Genomic DNA, 22,500 nt, shown 5'->3' on the forward strand with positions numbered 1-22,500 from the left:
AGCTTTACTTCTACATCTACAAAGGCGTCAGGAAGGTGAGGACGACGCGCTCATCTCCACATTGGCGGAATAGCGGCTATTTCACATCATTAGTGACACACACGCACGCACACGCGCACTTTCATTGCTGACGCGCGTCTGTTTGTTTATGTGTGTGTGTGTGTGTGTGTGTTGCTTTGACAGGAGTGTGTTTGCTGTTGTTCAGTGAGTTTGTGTGTCGTCGATCAGTGTATGTGCTTCATGTGTTCAGTAGTTCATGTGTTGAGTACTTCATAAATTCACTAGTTGTTTACAGTTCATATGTTCAATAATTTGCATGGTTCATATGTTCAGTGGCTCATATCTTCAGTAGTTTCTAAGGTTCATAATATATTCAGTTGTTTTTAAGGTTAATATATTCAGTGGTTCATATATTCAGTAGATTTTATGGTTCATATGTTCAGTGGTGTTTATGGCTCATATGTTCAGTGGTGTTTATGGCTCATATGTTCAGTGGTGTTTATGGCTCATATGTTCAGTGGTGTTTATGGCTCATATGTTCAGTGGTGTTTATGGCTCATATGTTCAGTGGTGTTTATGGCTCATATGTTCAGTGGTGTTTATGGCTCATATTCAGTGGTGTTTATGGCTCATATGTTCAGTGGTGTTTATGGCTCATATTCAGTAGTGTTTATGGCTCATATGTTCAGTAGTGTTTATGGCTCATATGTTCAGTAGTGTTTATGGCTCATATGTTCAGTGGTGTTTATGGCTCATATGTTCAGTGGTGTTTATGGCTCATATTCAGTAGTGTTTATGGCTCATATGTTCAGTGGTGTTTATGGCTCATATGTTCAGTGGTGTTTATGGCTCATATGTTCAGTGGTGTTTATGGCTCATATGTTCAGTGGTGTTTATGGCTCATATGTTCAGTGGTGTTTATGGCTCATATGTTCAGTGGTGTTTATGGCTCATATGTTCAGTGGTGTTTATGGCTCATATGTTCAGTGGTGTTTATGGTTCATATGTTCAGTAGTGTTTATGGCTCATATGTTCAGTGGTGTTTATGGCTCATATGTTCAGTAGTGTTTATGGCTCATATGTTCAGTAGTGTTTATGGCTCATATGTTCAGTGGTGTTTATGGCTCATATGTTCAGTGGTGTTTATGGTTCATATGTTCAGTAGTGTTTATGGCTCATATGTTCAGTGGTGTTTATGGCTCATATGTTCAGTGGTGTTTATGGCTCATATGTTCAGTGGTGTTTATGGCTCATATGTTCAGTAGTGTTTATGGCTCATATGTTCAGTGGTGTTTATGGCTCATATGTTCAGTAGTGTTTATGGCCAGAGGTGTGTAGAGTATCCAAGAATTTACCTAAGTACAAGTTACTTATAGAAATATTTACTCAACGTAAAAGTAATAATCTTAATAATTACTTGATTAAGGGTAACGAAGTATCCAACGAAAAAACTACTCAAGTAGTGATTACTAGTTAATTCAACTCAATTCACGTTTATTAGTACAGCGCTTTTCACAACACACACCATTTCAAAGCAGCTTTACAGAAAGTGCATGAGTCCATATTACAGTTTACAGTGATCTGTTATCAGAGGAGACTGTCTGAGTTATGCATTTCAGAAATGTACATATACCAAGTCACAGTTAGCTAAAAAGGTATTCATTTAAACAATGTAATTTAATGTGGAAACAATGAGCTCACTGAAGTAATGAATACTTGTTCGTTAACAAATGATTATGACATTTAGAAAAATCTAGCATTGGTGCGTGTTGATTCAGAGTTGGCGTCATCTGAAGTCTTCATAATAGGTTGGATCCAAGTTACTTCGGATTATATATATATATATATATATATATATATATATATATATATATATATAATCTCAATAACATGTTATTATTTAGATGGGTATTAAATTTAAATAATTATAATTAGATGTCTTTACAACAAACACAGAAGAGACGATCATTATTTCTGGCATTTCATCTGTAACACCAAAATCATTGCATGTCCTTTGTTTTGTATAATAATAACGTAGAGCTACATTTGGATTATAAGACAATGTTGAAATTAAGTTTTGCAAGTTTTGAAAACTCTGCATGTGCTCGCGCTCATGACCGCTATACTGAACATCTGAACACAAACAACGATCAAATGCACATGATCTTCTGTTCTCTTAAATGTAATCACGTGTGTATTTCTGCAGGCGTGTGTAAACTGGTGAACTGTGTCTGAGCAAAGGGTTATAAAGTGTATTACATGAATGAACTGAAATCGAGTGTAGTTATACCTGTGGAATCGTTCACAGACAGCAGATGTTCATTAAGAAAGATCATCATCGCTGGCAAACAATAGGATACATTCACAGTTCTGCTTTTAATTGACTATTTCCACGTTCACTTGAAGATCTTAAAGCTCCTGTACCGACTCCGAGAAACGGCTTCTGACGACTCAGTGCGAGCACAAACTGAACACATCATCCAAACTGACGTGTTCAGTAGATTTTATTGCTCACGTGTGACATTACTGTCATTCCATATTTATTTGTTATTCGCTATCAGTATTGGTCATATTTATTCCTTATAATATCATCTCAGGTAGTGCGCATGCGCTCAAGGTTGTTGACATCGGTGTGACCGCGCATGCAGTAGCGATAGCGCGCACAGAGTGTGTGATGTATTGTATTCAACACTTATTCTCATTTATTCAAGTATTTCATCATAGAGATTCAATTAAAGTAACAGAAACCCATGCAATACATTTTCGCAGGCTTAAGTAAGCATGAAAATAAGCATGAAGGAAATATGTATTTGCTAAACAAATATGATTGCAAAACCAAATAATATGATACGTATTCTTTTGGTTTCTCTACCCAATATATTTAAACTCGTTCTGGAAAAAGTGGTATCGTGTTAGGGTTAGGGTTAGGGTTAGGGTTAGATACGGCAGATGAAACACACACACACACACACACACACCTCGTACTGTAAACAGGCGTGTGTGACCTGTCGCAGTGTTTCTCGAAGGGAATCTGTGCTTGTTTGGCAGTGGTTCAGGTGTTTACTTCTGCTTTTTAGTAGATAGTTGGGGACATTAAATTTAACATTTAATTTAATATTCAACAATATTATTGATCTCCTGCATTGACAGCATTATATGAGAACTGAACTGAGCTGGACGATATATATAAATAAACTAAACTAGTAACTGAACTTAAGCTGGACTGAGACGCTATTCTCTTCTGGACACAAACTCTGCAGTATTCTCCTGTTACCTCAGTAAAGCTGCTCTGAAACACTGTGTGTTGTAAAAAGCGCTGTGTAAATAAAGCTGACTTGGCTTCCTCTGTTGGCCACAGGCCGCTGACCTGAGCAAACCCATCGATAAGAGGATCTACAAGGGGACGCAGCCCACGTGCCACGACTTCAACCACCTGACGGCCACGGCGGAGAGCGTGTCGCTGCTCGTGGGCTTCTCTGCGGGACAGGTGCAGCTCATCGACCCCATCAAGAAGGAGACCAGCAAACTCTTCAATGAAGAGGTGACACACACACTTCACACACACACACCGCACACACACCGCACACACACTTCACGGACATACACTTCACACACTTCACACCGCACACACACACCGCACACACACTTCACACACACTTCACACACACACACTTCACACACACACACTTCACACACTTCACACACACACACACCGCACACACACTGCACACACACACTTCACACACACACACACCGCACACACACTTCACACACACACACCGCACACACACACCGCACACACACTTCACACACACTTCACACACACACACACACACACACCACACACACACTTCACACACACACACACACACACACACCTACACCTCACACACACCTCACACACATCTACACTACACCTCACACACATCTACACACTTCACACACACACATCTACACCTCACACACACACATCTACACCTCACACACACACTTCACACACACACACCGCACACACACTTCACACACACACACACACACACACACACACCCCTACACTTCACACACATCTACACCTCACACACACCTCACACACATCTACACCTCACACACATCTACACTACACCTCACACACATCTACACCACACACACATCTACACCTCACACACATCTACACCACACACACATCTACACCTCACACACATCTACACTACACCTCACACACATCTACACCTCACACACATCTACACCACACACACATCTACACCTCACACACACCTCACACACATCTACACCACACACACATCTACACCTCACACACACCTCACACACATCTACACCTCACACACACACACACACACCCCTACACTTCACACACATCTACACCTCACACACACCTCACACACATCTACACCTCACACACATCTACACTACACCTCACACACATCTACACCACACACACATCTACACCTCACACACATCTACACCACACACACATCTACACCTCACACACATCTACACTACACCTCACACACATCTACACCTCACACACATCTACACCACACACACATCTACACCTCACACACACCTCACACACATCTACACCTCACACACATATACACCTCACACACATATACACCTCACACACATCTACACACCGCACGCACATCTACACCTCACACACACACATCTACACCTCACACACACACATCTACACCTCACACACACACATCTACACCTCACACACACACATCTACACCACACACACACACATCTACACCTCACACACATCTACACCTCACACACATCTACACCTCACACATCTACACCTCACACACATCTACACCTCACACATCTACACCTCACACACACACATCTACACCTCACACACACACATCTACACCACACACACATCTACACACCGCACGCACATCTACACCTCACACATCTACACCTCACACACACACATCTACACCTCACACACACACATCTACACCACACACACACACATCTACACCTCACACACATCTACACCTCACACACATCTACACCTCACACATCTACACCTCACACACATCTACACCTCACACACATATACACCTCACACACATCTACACACCGCACGCACATCTACACCTCACACACACACATCTACACCTCACACACACACATCTACACCTCACACACACACATCTACACCACACACACACACATCTACACCTCACACACATCTACACCTCACACACATCTACACCTCACACACATCTACACCTCACACACATCTACACCTCACACATCTACACCTCACACACATCTACACCTCACACACATCTACACCTCACACACATCTACACCTCACACATCTACACCTCACACACATCTACACCTCACACACATCTACACCTCACACACATCTACACCTCACACACACACACATCTACACCTCACACACATCTACACCTCACACACATCTACACCTCACACACACACACACACATCTACACCTCACACACATCTACACCTCACACACATCTACACCTCACACACACACATCTACACCTCACACACACACATCTACACCTCACACACATCTACACCACACACACATCTACACACCTCACACACACACATCTACACCTCACACACACACATCTACACCTCACACACACACATCTACACCTCACACACACACATCTACACCTCACACACACACATCTACACCTCACACACATCTACACCACACACACACACACACCGCACACTCTGATTCACACGCACTCGTCCGCACTGCCATTCACATCTTTATTTACCCTTTATCATATGGGTTGGAGTATGGCAGTAATATGGTATGGTGAGTTCAGTGATGTGAGGGAATGGTTACACCCCTATACACTAGTGTGGGTTATTATTTATTTTTTGTAAATGTTCACATTTGGTAATCTTTCTATATAACCTATGTCTTCTCTGTTTTGTCTCTTCTCTTCCATGAATCTCACTCAGAGACTAATCGACAAATCCCGCGTGACGTGTGTGAAGTGGGTCCCGGGCTCCGAGAGCCTGTTCCTGGTGGCTCACTCCAGCGGGAGCATGTACCTGTATAACGTGGAGCACACCTGCGGGACCACGGCTCCGCACTACCAGCTGCTGAAGCAGGGCGAGAGCTACGCCGTGCACACCTGCAAGAGCAAGTCCACGCGCAACCCCCTGCTCAAGTGGACCGTGGGTGACGGCGCGCTCAACGAGTTCGCCTTCTCGCCCGACGGGAAGTTCCTGGCCTGCGTTAGCCAGGACGGGTTCCTGCGCGTCTTCAACTTCGACGCGGTGGAGCTGCACGGGAACATGAAGAGCTACTTCGGCGGGCTCCTGTGTGTGTGCTGGAGCCCCGACGGCAAGTACATCGTGGCCGGCGGCGAGGACGACCTGGTGACCGTGTGGTCGTTCGTGGACTGCCGAGTGATCGCGCGAGGACACGGGCACAAGTCGTGGGTTAGCGTGGTGGCGTTCGACCACTACACCACTAGCGTTGAGGAGAGCGACCCCATGGAGTTCAGCGGCAGCGACGAGGACTTCCAGGATCAGATCCACTTTGGGCGCGATCGAGCTAACAGCACGCAGTCACGCCTCTCGAAACGCAACTCCACGGACAGCCGGCCGGTTAGCGTGACGTACCGCTTCGGCTCCGTGGGCCAGGACACGCAGCTCTGCCTATGGGACCTGACGGAGGACATCTTGTTCCCGCACCTCCCGCTGTCCCGAACGCGAACGCACACCAACGTCATGAATGCGAGCGGCCCGCCGGCGGGAGGAAGCGTCAGCGGTGCCGTGATCCCGACCGCTAGCAACCCCAGCGCTAACGGCAGCAACAGCAGCGCCGCTAACACGCCGGCTAACTCGCTCCCCGCGCCGCTGCCGCGCTCCAACAGTCTCCCGCACGCGGCCGCCGGGTCCGGCTCCAAGAGCGCCGTGACCGAGAACCCCGTCGCTACCGGTGTTAGCAAGTTCGCCACGCTCTCGCTGCACGACCGTAAAGACCGGCACCCCGAGAAAGACCACAAGCGAAACCACAGCATGGGCCACATCAGCAGCAAGAGCAGCGACAAGCTCAACCTGCTCACCAAAACCAAAACGGACCCTGCCAAGACTCTGGGCACGACGCTGTGCCCGCGCATGGAGGACGTGCCGCTGCTCGAGCCGCTGGTCTGCAAGAAGATCGCGCACGAGAGACTCACGGTGCTCATCTTTCTAGAAGACTGTATTGTCACCGCGTGTCAGGAGGGGTTTATTTGCACATGGGCGAGACCCGGCAAAGTGGTGAGTCGAGTCTCCTCCATCTACACAGCGCTTTACACAACACTGAGTTTCACAGCAGCTTTACTGAGGTAACAGGAGAATAATGCAGAGTTTGTGTCCAGAAGAGAATAGTGTCTCAGTCCAGCTGAAGGAAGTTCAGTGATGGTTCATTTCTGTTGTAAAAAAGTTATTTAGTTCATTTATATATGTATCCGCTCTGGAGAAAACCGTGATGTCATCGTCCAGCTCAGTTCAGTTATAATGGAGTCAGTGCAGGAGATCAATAATATAGTTGAATATTAAATGTCCTGACTGAGCGAGACTAAAGGAGAAGGCGACAGTGACAGGAACCAAAACTCCATCAGTGACAGTGACAGAATCCAGACTCAGTCTCAGTTCTCCTCTGGCCAACGAGCGAAGAGTGTGTGATTATGATTCAGGCAGCGTTACAGGTCAGAGGTCAGATGCCGCCTGCCACGAGGTCCGTCTAGAACGTCTCCTGTATGGTATAGTGTGTGTTCTGTCGTCAGCGGTGGCTAACGCTGGTCCTGTGGAGACGCGAGTCTCGGACACACGTAGCACAGCTTTTATCCAGCCGTCCAATCACAGTGGAGGAGGGGCGGGGCTAATACAACACCGACCAACCGCTGCATTCTGCTTGTACAATGTCAACAGATGACGACAACAAGCATAATAATGGATCAAATTATTTAAAACAAATACTTTACATTGTATTGACATTTTTATATAGGAATAATACAGAAACAAACTATCTGTGAACAGATGCTCGTAAAAATGAAACGCCCCTGTCCTCTGATTGGCCAGCCGAAGATCACAGCGTGCCATCATCAGCAGAACCGCACCGGGCCTGGACCGGGCTCTCTTCTGTGCTAACAGGCTAGGCTATTATAGGTGTTCATCATAGAACAGAGCGTGTGTGTGTGTGCGTGCGCGTGTGTGTGTGCGCGTGTGTGTGCGTGTGAACATCTACACTTATGAATGTTTTGTGTATCGGAGGATTGTGTCATGTGATTTGCTCATATTTGTCCCTCTGTATTGTGGCTTTGCAAATGTTTTCAAATGTTCTTCTCTTCTTTTCTCAGGGTTTATTGTCATCCCAAAACCAAGCCAACTCTCCCAGTGGAACAGTAGTATAGCCCAGCGTTCCTGCAGGTCAGAGGTCATCGCCGCTTCTCCTCCTTCGGTTCTTTCCTCCTCTGGTTCTGGAGCCCGTGAGCCCGTGAGCGCAGGAACACGTGTGTGTGCATCAGTGCGACCATGGGCTTTCCTCTCACTTCCCCAGAGTATTTATTTGATATGGTTTCACTCTCAGTTGCATCTCACTGTATTATTTCCTCTTGTGTATTTCAATCCTAAGGTTTGGGAAGTCTTGAATCCCGGGTGGAAAAGCAGCCGTCTTTGAACCCCAGATCACTTTTAATACAGTTTTATTTTCACCCTCTTTCATACGGAATAGATTTGACCCCCATTGTTAAACTTTGCACTGATTTTATTTTGGGTTTTTGTTTTTTGTAACTACTATAAAGGATCAAAAAAGACAAAAAAAGAAAGAAGTAGACGTTGGGGGAAGGCCTTGATGCACTCGGCTTTAATATCCTCTGTCTTGAATCTGAATCTGAAAAGCTGGATGCTGCAATCATTAGTTTTTTAAAAAGAAAATTTGTTTGCACTTAATAGTTTATTAGAAGAGAATGGCTTTACATTTGTGTGTGCGAGGACTCACAGACCGGTATAATGTGGAGAATTATGATTAAAACTTTGTATCTATTGAGCATTTATTTTAATATTGTTTCAGATAAAAATCTGCTTTGTATTATATGTATAATATTGTAATTCAGTGATTTATTGGGGCAAAAGCAAATGATCAGTAACTCTAGTGGAAGTTTGTCATCATTACAGGAAATAGTGACTTTCTAAAGCAGAAAAATAGACTTAATAATATTAAAAATAATCTTAAATATGCAGGTTTCTGTTTTTTTTTCTTTTTCTGTTCCATTTTTCCTTGTCTCTTGTACAAAAGTCACCCAAATGTATTTTGATAATATAGGAGATTTATGTAAGCGAAACGCTAGACGGACAGATGTGTCGTCTGGCTAATAACACGTGTGAAGCTCAGGAAGTCTAGCAGACGAAGAAAACTAATCTTATGAAAGAGTTTCAAGAGTTCATATTTTGCTTACCAACAGCAAAGTTATTCTATGTGCTACTAAGAAGCAGCCACTATAGGAGCGAGCAGTAGACACTATAAACCGCTGTCATGACTTACCCTTCTGTGTGACTAGCAGTCATTGTTAATGAAATATACACTAACCGGGAACGGCGAGGATGTGGATGATGGAAGTGTCATATTTTTGATTCGTGTGGTTAACATTTTGCATTTCACATTTTGTTCTTCATTAAAAAAGTCCACGGATGTTTGGTCTCGTGTGTATCGTCCTGTTTTGTGTGCTAGTTCTTACTCTAACCTCAGTGCCCTGTTTCTGAGAGTGTGTGAAGCAGTTTTACTGAACTTTCAGAACCGGGCAAAGCAGATTTTATTCAATGCTTTTGTTACTTTTTAAGCTAACTTTTATTAATGCAGATTGTTATCAGTGTTCACAGTGCTTGGTGAATGTCCTGCCCAAATGCATTAATGTAAATCTTCCCAGTGTGCATCAGTATACAGTAGTTTACTGTAAGAGATCATTTAGAAGTAGGGGTGTAACAAGTTTTAGTGTCAGCACTGGATTAAACTACTATATAATGTTGAATATAATGCAATGGGGGAATATTTGTTGGTCCTGATAATGCCAGATGTCTTTATTTGGCACCAACCCCTAACCCTACCAGTAAAGAGTGGCCTACATTTATTTTAAATATATGTCGTCAGTGACGAGATCAAGCATATTTGTCTACAATAATCCTGTATTTCCAGCTTCAGAATCATGAATATCTTTATTCTGGAGTCTCTATTGTCCTGTGCTTTGGGTTTCCAGCTTAAGTCCAAGCCTGTTCATTTACACACACAATGTAAAATCAAATTTAGCATTTTAATCAACAGTACATTTTGTTAACCTTTCATCATATGTCTTGGAGTATCGCAGTAATATGCATCGAATCGTGACACAAAGACATCATTACATCCCTATGTAGAAGCAATCCTGATTTATGATGTCACAGCATGGCACTTTGAAGAAGAGTAGTGTAAAACCCCTTTATTAAAGACTATAAGTGTAGTTGTGTAAGTGTCACGGCAGTAATCATGAATCTCTGGAAACATAGGATCATGTGTAATAATGATCCAGCTCTCGTTCACAGAGATTCGGGTTAAATGATGGTCTAATGTAGAATGAAAGTCTACTGCTTTATATTTATGCTACATCCATCTTATAGAATCTGTTTTCAGCGGTCTGGAACATGTAAAGTAAGTAATGATGTGATCTGGGATGCAGATATCAGCTTGTATTAGTCTGAAAACACACGTTTCAGTGTGTATAAAGAGCTTTATTGTATGATGTGAAGTGTAAGTGTTGCCTGAGCTCTGCTAGCGTGGGCTGGCGTCAGTAGTCCTGCGGGTGGCGCTCTAGCGCACGAGGCATGTAGAAACTCTTCAGATGCTGCGGCTCCTCTTTGGGCTTCAGAAGAAAAGACAATCAGTACAAACAGGAGTTTCATCTTAACTGGATAATTGGACTGTGAAAGTGTGAAGGTTACTTTGTTCAGACGCGAGTGGCACTTGGAGATGGCAGGCAGAGAGCCGCGGTGGGACGGCGTCGGCGCAGGGAACGGGAGCGTGTGTGTCGGGACCCCGAGGTTGAGCTTCGGCAGCTCCAGAGGGAAGTGGCGTCGGCTGAGCGGGTCGAGCTTCAGATGCTGAGGACAACAGGAGAAACGGCTGAGAGCTGAGACTACATACTTCTTTCTCTGTCAAAATGCATTTAGTTTCTTCATGAAAGAAAACAATATGTTTTATTAACATTAACACAGTTCACAGGGAGGAATTCAGTAAAATAGCACAAATTCAAGAAACATTTCCCAAAGACTAAAAATGGGAGGCAGTGTTAATTTTTTACGGTGGTTGTTTTAGTCCAACTAAAATGGCATCTAATTTAATTCAACAATGAGAATTTATTTAGTTGATGACAAAGTGCAGAATGAAATTAAATATTCAAACATGTATTATGTAGTAGCTGAAACATGCATCATCATTTCATAAAAACGTGGCCTTGTGAAAAGCTCCTGAAACTACATTCTAATGAGAATAATGTTGTTATTTCTTTATGTTAGGGTTCATTGCGCATCTTCACTTGTGAATTTGTCTTATTGTGTGCAAATGGAAGTTGTAAAGTAATGTTTATATGTTGTGCATGTTTGCACTGTGCAAGAATCTCTTCTTGGATGGGTTTGTGTGAGTTCATGAACCGCCAGTGCTTCAGTTCACCAGTGTTCCCGACACCACAGACGTGTGTTACAGTAAACAATCAATCTCCACACTGTGGTTCTGAGATCAGTGGTTCTGAGATCACCGTGGTTCTGAGATCAAGTTGTTCTGAGATCAGTGGTTCTGAGATCAGTGGTTCTGAGATCACGTTGTTCTGAGATCACGTTGTTCTGAGATCAGTGGTTCTGAGATCACGTTGTTCTGAGATCACGTTGTTCTGAGATCAGTGGTTCTGAGATTGCGTGGTTCTGAGATCACGGGTTCTGAGATCACGTGGTTCTGAGATCACGTGGTTCCGAGATCACGTGGTTCCGAGATCAGTAGTTCCGAGATCACGTGGTTCCGAGATCACGTGGTTCAGAGATCAGTAGTTCAGAGATCAGTGGTTCCGAGATCACGTGGTTCCGAGATCACGTGGTTCCGAGATCACGTGGTTCTGAGATCACGTGGTTCTGAGATCACGTGGTTCTGAGATCAGTGGTTCTGAGATCGCGTGGTTCTGAGATCACGGGTTCTGAGATCACGTGGTTCTGAGATCAAGTGGTTCTGAGATCAAGTGGTTCTGAAATCACGTGGTTCCGAGATCAGTGGTTCCGAGATCAGTGGTTCCGAGATCAGTGGTTCCGAGATCACGTGGTTCCGAGATCACGTGGTTCAGAGATCAGTGGTTCCGAGATCACGTGGTTCCGAGATCACGTGGTTCCGAGATCAGTGGTTCTGAGATCACGTGGTTCTGAGATCACGGGTTCTGAGATCACGGGTTCTGAGATCACGTGGTTCTGAGATCACGGGTTCTGAGATCACGTGGTTCTGAGATCACGTGGTTCTGAGATCACTGGTTCTGAGATCACGTGGTTCTGAGATCACGGGTTCTGAGATCACGTGGTTCTGAGATCACTGGTTCTGAGATCACGTGGTTCTGAGATCACGGATTCTGAGATCACGTGGTTCTGAGATCACGTGGTTCTGAGATCAGTGGTTCTGAGATCAAGTGGTTCTGAGATCACGGGTTTTGAGATCAGTGGTTCTGAGATCACGTTGAGATCTTCTGAAGGGTTACCTGTCTCCGGCCCTGTCTCGCGAGCCGCCACAGCTGATCAGACGCCGGTGTGTTGCTGGACTCTCCCTCAGCTTTCCTCCGCAGACCCACTCGCCTCTCCGCCATTCTAACACACACCAGAGGGATGAACACACAGAGATGAACACACTCCTGCACTCATCTCTAACACACACCAGAGGGATGAACACACAGAGATGAACACACTCCTGCACTCATCTCTAACACAGGTGATGAACCTGATTCCTTGACTGTCAAAGTCACAGTTAAAGTCTTTATGTTGGGCTTTATTCTGACAGGCATCATGCAAAAGTCTTCAGCCGATGTGGGAATACTCACTCAAACTAAACTAACTAAAGTGTCCAGTAAGAGAGTAATATCTGTGAGTGAGAGTGAGTGTGAGTGAGTGTGTGTGTGTGTGTGAGAGAGTGAGTGTGAGTGTGTGAGAGTGAGTGTGAGTGTGTGAGAGAGTGAGAGTGAGTGTGTGAGAGAGTGAGTGTGTGAGAGAGAGTGAGTGTGAGTGTGTGTGAGAGTGAGTGTGTGTGTGAGAGTGAGTGTGTGAGAGTGAGTGAGTGTGTGAGAGTGAGTGAGTGTGTGAGAGTGAGTGTGTGTGAGAGTGAGTGTGTGAGTGTGTGAGAGAGAGTGAGTGTGTGAGAGAGTGAGTGAGTGTGAGTGTGTGTGAGAGTGAGTGTGTGTGTGAGAGTGAGTGAGTGTGTGAGAGTGAGTGTGTGAGAGTGAGTGTGAGTGTGTGAGAGTGAGTGAGTGTGAGTGTGTGAGAGTGAGTGAGTGTGTGAGAGAGAGTGAGTGTGAGAGAGAGTGAGTGTGTGAGTGTGAGTGTGTGAGAGTGAGTGAGTGTGAGTGTGTGAGAGTGAGTGAGTGTGTGAGAGAGAGTGAGTGTGAGAGAGAGTGAGTGTGTGAGAGAGTGAGTGAGTGTGAGTGTGTGTGAGAGTGAGTGTGTGTGTGAGAGTGAGTGAGTGTGTGAGAGTGAGTGAGTGTGTGAGAGTGAGTGAGTGTGTGAGAGTGAGTGTGTGTGAGAGTGAGTGTGTGAGTGTGTGAGAGTGAGTGTGTGAGAGTGAGTGAGTGAGTGTGTGTGAGTGAGTGTGTGTGTGTGTGTGTGTGTGTGTGTGAGAGTGACTGTGTGAGTGTGAGTGTGTGAGTGTGAGAGTGAGTGTGTGTGTGAGAGTGAGTGTGAGAGTGACTGTGTGAGTGTAAGTGTGTGTGTGTGTGAGAGTGAGTGTGAGTGTGTGTGTGTGAGAGTGAGAGTGAGTGTGTGTGTGTGTGTGTGTGTGTGTGTGTGAGAGAGTGAGTGAGTGTGTGTGTGTGTGTGCGCTGACCGCAGCTCTCTGAAGCAGGAGTGTTGCAGTGCTGAGCGGGCGCTGATGCGCTCCTCGGGGTCGTAGGTCAGCATCTGCTCCAGCAGAGACAGGCTAGCAGAGGAACAGTGAGGAACCAGTGCAGGAATCCCACAGCCTTTCCGAGGAGGGAAATCAAACCGCATCGCACGAGACCTTCACACACGGAACACAATCACAGAGATGATGTCAGCAGTGATGATCGGTGTGTGTGGAGTGTTAGAGCTGCGTAATAATGAGAAACGTCTGAAAAGAAGCGAAATAAGATTAAATATGGCGCTTTTCAAATGCATGGTACGGTTCGACTCGGCGCGGAACGGTTCGGCTCACTTTAGCTCGGTTGCTTTTCCACTGCAGTTAGTACCGCTTCAAAGTTAGGGTTAGTGGTTGGGACTGATCGTTATAGTTGCCGCCTCTACTGCCATGACATAAACGCACCACATTTTAAACGCACAACACAGGAACAATGGAGCCTATCGAGGGGATGGTGTTCTTGATTCTCGGCATGTGGATGTTTTTATCTGCAAGATGAGGCTGATGGCAGCAAAACAAAATACTGCTAAAAAAAACAAAAAGAGTCTGGGAACTCTTACAACGAAGCGCAGATGACGACATCACTCGGTTTGACGACACCAATCAGTGATCTGCAGTGTTTTCACATCACATTTCAGTATCAGTACGGTACGCTTGGAACCTCAACAGAGGTGGTACCATTTAAAGTGAGCCGTACCGTACCGTAACCATGCAGTGGAAAAGCGCCAATTATCTTGTTCATCCTAACTAAGAAGCAACACAAGTGTGTGATCATTCTGAACGCCGCTAGACTGAGGAATACTCTCACACACTTCAGATGCTGGTCTGGTCTCACACAGATATGAGTTCATGTGTCAGTAACAACATCTGGATTCCAGAGACTGACTGAGGTTCATTATTTAAAAGCATCTGATTATCAGCACTAGTGTATCAGTGTATAAACTACAGTGTGCGGTTCAGATTTCAGCATGTGTGGATCAAGGGTTAGCATGATGATGATAACACGTTCACCCAGTACAGCAGGGATAGGCAACTCCGGTCCTGGAGGGCCACTGTCCCGCAGAGTTTAGCTTCAGCCCTCATAAAAACTCACCTGCCTGTATCTATCTAGTAATCCTGAAAACACTGATTGCCTTGTTCAGGTGTGTTTAATTAGGGTTGGAGCTAAACTCTGCAGGACAGTGGCCCTCCAGGACCGGAGTTGCCTATCCCTGCAGTACAGTATCAGATGTGGTGTAATGGTGAGTCTGTCTACAGTATATGCTCTGAGATCAAGGCTTTCTGGTGGAGGTTTGATGGTTCTGTAGCAGATCTGAGGCGTGTGTGTGTGTGTGTGTGTGTGTGTTGATGCTGTTCTCACTGTTTGAACTTCTGCAGCAGTGTGTCGTCCGGCGAGCCCAACACCTCGTGGATCTTGTTGACCTGGTCGAGCTCGTTACGTCCAGGGAATAACGGGCTCAGGCTAGAAGACATGAAACGGCCCGTTAGAGTATGATGACCATTCCAGACAGGAACACTCACACTCACACTCTCACACTCTCACACACACAAACACACACACACACACACACACACACACTAGCAGTACCTGAGGATCTCGAAGAACACGCAGCCGGCGCTCCACACGTCCATCTTCTGAGAGTAGTGTCCGTCAGTCAGCAGACACTCGGGCGCTCGGTACCAGCGGGTCGAGATGTACTCGGTGTGAGGAGGCCTGGAGGAGATGCTCCTGCAGGACCCGAAGTCTGCCAGCTTCAGAACCTCGTTCTGTCAGAACATCAGGGACAGTTTTCAGAACATCAGGGACAGTTTTCAGAACATCAGGGACAGTTTTCAGAACCTCGTTCTGTCAGAACATCAGGGACAGTTTTCAGAACCTCGTTCTGTCAGAACATCAGGGACAGTTTTCAGAACCTCGTTCTGTCAGAACATCAGGGACAGTTTTCAGAACATCAGGGACAGTTTTCAGAACCTCGTTCTGTCAGAACATCAGGGACAATTTTCAGAACCTCGTTCTGTCAGAACATCAGGGACAGTTTTCAGAACATCAGAGACAGTTTTCAGAACCTCGTTCTGTCAGAACATCAGGGACAGTTTTCAGAACCTCGTTCTGTCAGAACATCAGGGACAGTTTTCAGAACCTCGTTCTGTCAGAACATCAGGGACAGTTTTCAGAACCTCGTTCTGTCAGAACATCAGGGACAGTTTTCAGAACATCAGGGACAGTTTTCAGAACCTCGTTCTGTCAGAACATCAGGGACAGTTTTCAGAACCTCGTTCTGTCAGAACATCAGGGACAGTTTTCAGAACATCAGGGACAGTTTTCAGAACCTCGTTCTGTCAGAACATCAGGGACAGTTTTCAGAACATCAGAGACAGTTTTCAGAACCTCGTTCTGTCAGAACATCAGGGACAGTTTTCAGAACCTCGTTCTGTCAGAACATCAGGGACAGTTTTCAGAACATCAGGGACGGTTTTCAGAACCTCGTTCTGTCAGAACATCAGGGACGGTTTTCAGAACCTCGTTCTGTCAGAACATCAGGGACGGTTTTCAGAACCTCGTTCTGTCAGAACATCAGGGACGGTTTTCAGAACCTCGTTCTGTCAGAACATCAGGGACAGTTTTCAGAACATCAGGGACGGTTTTCAGAACCTCGTTCTGTCAGAACATCAGGGACGGTTTTCAGAACCTCGTTCTGTCAGAACATCAGGGACAGTTTTCAGAACATCAGGGACGGTTTTCAGAACCTCGTTCTGTCAGAACATCAGGGACGGTTTTCAGAACCTCGTTCTGTCAGAACATCAGGGACAGTTTTCAGAACCTCGTTCTGTCAGAACATCAGGGACAGTTTTCAGAACATCAGGGACAGTTTTCAGAACCTCGTTCTGTCAGAACATCAGGGACAGTTTTCAGAACCTCGTTCTGTCAGAACATCAGGGACAGTTTTCAGAACATCAGGGACAGTTTTCAGAACCTCGTTCTGTCAGAACATCAGGGACAGTTTTCAGAACCTCGTTCTGTCAGAACATCAGGGACAGTTTTCAGAACATCAGGGACGGTTTTCAGAACCTCGTTCTGTCAGAACATCAGGGACAGTTTTCAGAACCTCGTTCTGTCAGAACATCAGGGACGGTTTTCAGAACCTCGTTCTGTCAGAACATCAGGGACGGTTTTCAGAACCTCGTTCTGTCAGAACATCAGGGACAGTTTTCAGAACATCAGGGACGGTTTTCAGAACCTCGTTCTGTCAGAACATCAGGGACAGTTTTCAGAACCTCGTTCTGTCAGAACATCAGGGACAGTTTTCAGAACATCAGGGACAGTTTTCAGAACCTCGTTCTGTCAGAACATCAGGGACAGTTTTCAGAACATCAGGGACAGTTTTCAGAACCTCGTTCTGTCAGAACATCAGGGACAGTTTTCAGAACATCAGGGACAGTTTTCAGAACCTCGTTCTGTCAGAACATCAGGGACAGTTTTCAGAACCTCGTTCTGTCAGAACATCAGGGACAGTTTTCAGAACATCAGGGACAGTTTTCAGAACCTCGTTCTGTCAGAACATCAGGGACAGTTTTCAGAACCTCGTTCTGTCAGAACATCAGGGACAGTTTTCAGAACATCAGGGACGGTTTTCAGAACCTCGTTCTGTCAGAACATCAGGGACGGTTTTCAGAACCTCGTTCTGTCAGAACATCAGGGACAGTTTTTTTCAGCACCTCGTTCTGTCAGAACATCAGGGACGGTTTTCAGAACCTCGTTCTGTCAGAACATCAGGGACGGTTTTCAGAACCTCGTTCTGTCAGAACATCAGGGACGGTTTTCAGAAACTCGTTCTGGCGAAATATTCGGTTTTTCGAACTGCCTGATAAAACTCCTCATGCGAGCGTAAACACTGTTTTGCGATACAGTGAGGAAAATAAGTATTTGAACACCCTGCTATTTTGCAAGTTCTCCCACTTGGAAATCATGGAGGGGTCTGAAATTGTCATCGTAGGTGCATGTCCACTGTGAGAGACATAATCTAAATTAAAAAAATCCAGAAATCACAATATATGATTTTTTAACTATTATTTGTATGATACAGCTGCAAATAAGTATTTGAACACCTGTCTATCAGCTAGAATTCTGACCCTCAAAGACCTGTTAGTCTGCCTTTAAAATGTCCACCTCCACTCCATTTATTATCCTAAATTAGATGCACCTGTTTGAGGTCGTTAGCTGCATAAAGACACCTGTCCACCCCATACAATCAGTAAGAATCCAACTACTAACATGGCCAAGACCAAAGAGCTGTCCAAAGACACTAGAGACAAAATTGTACACCTCCACAAGGCTGGAAAGGGCTACGGGGAAATTGCCAAGCAGCTTGGTGAAAAAAGGTCCACTATTGGAGCAATCATTAGAAAATGGAAGAAGCTAAACATGACTGTCAATCTCCCTCGGACTGGGGCTCCATGCAAGATCTCACCTCGTGGGGTCTCAATGATCCTAAGAAAGGTGAGAAATCAGCCCAGAACTACACGGGAGGAGCTGGTCAATGACCTGAAAAGAGCTGGGACCACCGTTTCCAAGGTTACTGTTGGTAATACACTAAGACGTCATGGTTTGAAATCATGCATGGCACGGAAGGTTCCCCTGCTTAAACCAGCACATGTCAAGGCCCGTCTTAAGTTTGCCAATGACCATTTGGATAATCCAGAGGAGTCATGGGAGAAAGTCATGTGGTCAGATGAGACCAAAATAGAACTTTTTGGTCATAATTCCACTAAACGTGTTTGGAGGAAGAAGAATGATGAGTACCATCCCAAGAACACCATCCCTACTGTGAAGCATGGGGGTGGTAGCATCATGCTTTGGGGGTGTTTTTCTGCACATGGGACAGGGCGACTGCACTGTATTAAGGAGAGGATGACCGGGGCCATGTATTGCGAGATTTTGGGAACAACCTCCTTCCCTCAGTTAGAGCATTGACATTCTCAGCGACAGCCCAGAAACCTGACTGATCTAGAGAAGATCTGTGTGGAGGAGTGGGCCAAAATCCCTCCTGCAGTGTGTGCAAACCTGGTGAAAAACTACAGGAAACGTTTGACCTCTGTAATTGCAAACAAAGGCTACTGTACCAAATATTAACATTGATTTTCTCAGGTGTTCAAATACTTATTTGCAGCTGTATCATACAAATAAATAGTTAAAAAATCATACATTGTGATTTCTGGATTTTTTTTTTTAGATTATGTCTCTCACAGTGGACATGCACCTACGATGACAATTTCAGACCCCTCCATGATTTCTAAGTGGGAGAACTTGCAAAATAGCAGGGTGTCCAAATACTTATTTTCCTCACTGTATATGGGAGTTTTCATTTCACAATTTGAAGGGTAATGGAAATGCGGCTACAGACACACACACTCTCACACTCACACGTGTTGTGAAGTTCTCATGTATGTGTACAAGCACACAACTGTTTATGAATGAGTTTAACCCTTGACTTACTTTGATCAGGATGTTCTCCGGCTTCACGTCTCTGTGGAATATCCCTCGGCTGGGTTTAGGAGAGGAACAGAACAGCGTCAGTAACGTCACACACACACACACACACGCTGCAGCGGGTGAGCGCCACACACACACACACACACACACGCTGCAGCGGGTGAGCGCCACACACACACACACACACACACACACACACACCTGTGCATGTGATCCAGTGATCGGCACAGCTGGAACAGGAAGTGTTTGGCTTTGCTCTCAGACACACACACACACACACTGCAGCGGGTGAGCGTCAGTAACGTCACACACACACACACACTGCAGCGGGTGAGCGTCAGTAACGTCACACACACACACACACTGCAGCGGGTGAGCGTCAGTAACGTCACACACACACACACTGCAGCGGGTGAGCGTCAGTAACGTCACACACACACACACACTGCAGCGGGTGAGCGTCAGTAACGTCACACACACACACACACACACACACACTGCAGCAGGTGAGCGTCAGTAACGTCACACACACACACACACACACACACACACACCTGTGCATGTGATCCAGTGATCGGCACAGCTGGAACAGGAAGTGTTTGGCTTTGCTCTCAGACACACACACACACACACACTGCAGCGGGTGAGCGTCAGTAACGTCACGCACACACACACACACACACACTGCAGCGGGTGAGCGTCAGTAACGTCACACACACACACACACACACACACACACACCTGTGCATGTGATCCAGTGATCGGCACAGCTGGAACAGGAAGTGTTTGGCTTTGCTCTCAGACACACACACACACACACACTGCAGCGGGTGAGCGTCAGTAACGTCACGCACACACACACACACACACTGCAGCGGGTGAGCGTCAGTAACGTCACACACACACACACACACACACACACACCTGTGCATGTGATCCAGTGATCGGCACAGCTGGAACAGGAAGTGTTTGGCTTTGCTCTCAGACACACACACACACACACACTGCAGCGGGTGAGCGTCAGTAACGTCACGCACACACACACACACACACTGCAGCGGGTGAGCGTCAGTAACGTCACACACACACACACACACACACACACACCTGTGCATGTGATCCAGTGATCGGCACAGCTGGAACAGGAAGTGTTTTGGCTTTGCTCTCAGACACACACACACACACACACACACACTGCAGCGGGTGAGCGTCAGTAACGTCACACACACACACACACTGCAGCGGGTGAGCGTCAGTAACGTCACACACACACACACACACACACACTGCAGCGGGTGAGCGTCAGTAACGTCACACACACACACACACACACACACTGCAGCGGGTGAGCGTCAGTAACGTGTCACACACACACACACACACACACACACACTGCAGCGGGTGAGCGTCAGTAACGTCACACACACACACACACACTGCAGCGGGTGAGCGTCAGTAACGTCACACACACACACACACACACACCTGTGCATGTGATCCAGTGATCGGCACAGCTGGAACAGGAAGTGTTTGGCTTTGCTCTCAGACACACACACACACACACACTGCAGCGGGTGAGCGTCAGTAACGTCACACACACACACACACACACACACTGCAGCGGGTGAGCGTCAGTAACGTCACACACACACACACACACACCTGTGCATGTGATCCAGTGATCGGCACAGCTGGAACAGGAAGTGTTTTGGCTTTGCTCTCAGACACACACACACACACACACACACACTGCAGCGGGTGAGCGTCAGTAACGTCACACACACACACACTGCAGCGGGTGAGCGTCAGTAACGTCACACACACACACACACACACTGCAGCGGGTGAGCGTCAGTAACGTCACACACACACACACACACACCTGTGCATGTGATCCAGTGATCGGCACAGCTGGAACAGGAAGTGTTTGGCTTTGCTCTCAGACACACACACACACACACACACACACTGCAGCGGGTGAGCGTCAGTAACGTCACACACACACACACTGCAGCGGGTGAGCGTCAGTAACGTCACACACACACACACACACACACACACACTGCAGCGGGTGAGCGTCAGTAACGTCACACACACACACACTGCAGCGGGTGAGCGTCAGTAACGTCACACACACACACACACACACACACTGCAGCGGGTGAGCGTCAGTAACGTCACACACACACACACACACACACACTGCAGCGGGTGAGCGTCAGTAACGTCACACACACACACACCTGTGCATGTGATCCAGTGATCGGCACAGCTGGAACAGGAAGTGTTTGGCTTTGCTCTCAGACACACACACACACACACACTGCAGCGGGTGAGCGTCAGTAACGTCACACACACACACACACTGCAGCGGGTGAGCGTCAGTAACGTCACACACACACACACACACACACACTGCAGCGGGTGAGCGTCAGTAACGTCACACACACACACACACACCTGTGCATGTGATCCAGTGATCGGCACAGCTGGAACAGGAAGTGTTTTGGCTTTGCTCTCAGACACACACACACACACACACTGCAGCGGGTGAGCGTCAGTAACGTCACACACACACACACTGCAGCGGGTGAGCGTCAGTAACGTCACACACACACACACACACACACACTGCAGCGGGTGAGCGTCAGTAACGTCACACACACACACACTGCAGCGGGTGAGCGTCAGTAACGTCACACACACACACACACACACACACTGCAGCGGGTGAGCGTCAGTAACGTGTCACACACACACACACACACACACACACACTGCAGCGGGTGAGCGTCAGTAACGTCACACACACACACACACACTGCAGCGGGTGAGCGTC

General features: G+C 46.4%; 2 protein-coding genes across 3 annotated transcripts in view; one reads left to right on the top strand and one right to left on the bottom strand.

Annotated features, from left to right (window-relative positions):
* The window catches only part of wdr20a (WD repeat domain 20a), a 9,977-nt gene extending 256 nt beyond the window's left edge, over nt 1-9,721 (top strand). Inside the window, exons 1-4 of the mRNA XM_084096144.1 lie at nt 1-35; nt 3,359-3,541; nt 5,998-7,308; nt 8,391-9,721. The exon at nt 1-35 is cut by the window's left edge and continues 256 nt beyond it. Of these exons, the coding sequence (XP_083952270.1) occupies nt 1-35; nt 3,359-3,541; nt 5,998-7,308; nt 8,391-8,444 (1,583 nt within the window). The 3' untranslated portion in view covers nt 8,445-9,721. The remainder of the gene's footprint in view (nt 36-3,358; nt 3,542-5,997; nt 7,309-8,390) is intronic.
* A 597-nt stretch (nt 9,722-10,318) lies between these two features.
* mok (MOK protein kinase) overlaps nt 10,319-22,500 on the bottom strand; it is a 15,287-nt gene continuing 3,105 nt past the window's right edge. For both annotated transcript variants that reach the window (XM_084096153.1, XM_084096154.1), the window contains exons 6-12: nt 19,665-19,713; nt 15,759-15,937; nt 15,531-15,632; nt 14,120-14,293; nt 12,789-12,894; nt 11,002-11,160; nt 10,319-10,922 (exon numbers count right to left, since the gene is read on the bottom strand). In XM_084096153.1, coding sequence (XP_083952279.1) covers nt 10,848-10,922; nt 11,002-11,160; nt 12,789-12,894; nt 14,120-14,293; nt 15,531-15,632; nt 15,759-15,937; nt 19,665-19,713 — 844 coding nt within the window. In that variant the 3' untranslated portion in view covers nt 10,319-10,847. The remainder of the gene's footprint in view (nt 10,923-11,001; nt 11,161-12,788; nt 12,895-14,119; nt 14,294-15,530; nt 15,633-15,758; nt 15,938-19,664; nt 19,714-22,500) is intronic.

Source organism: Abramis brama (assembly GCF_963993115.1).
Source record: "Abramis brama genome assembly, chromosome: 21".
NCBI lineage: Eukaryota > Metazoa > Chordata > Actinopteri > Cypriniformes > Leuciscidae > Abramis > Abramis brama.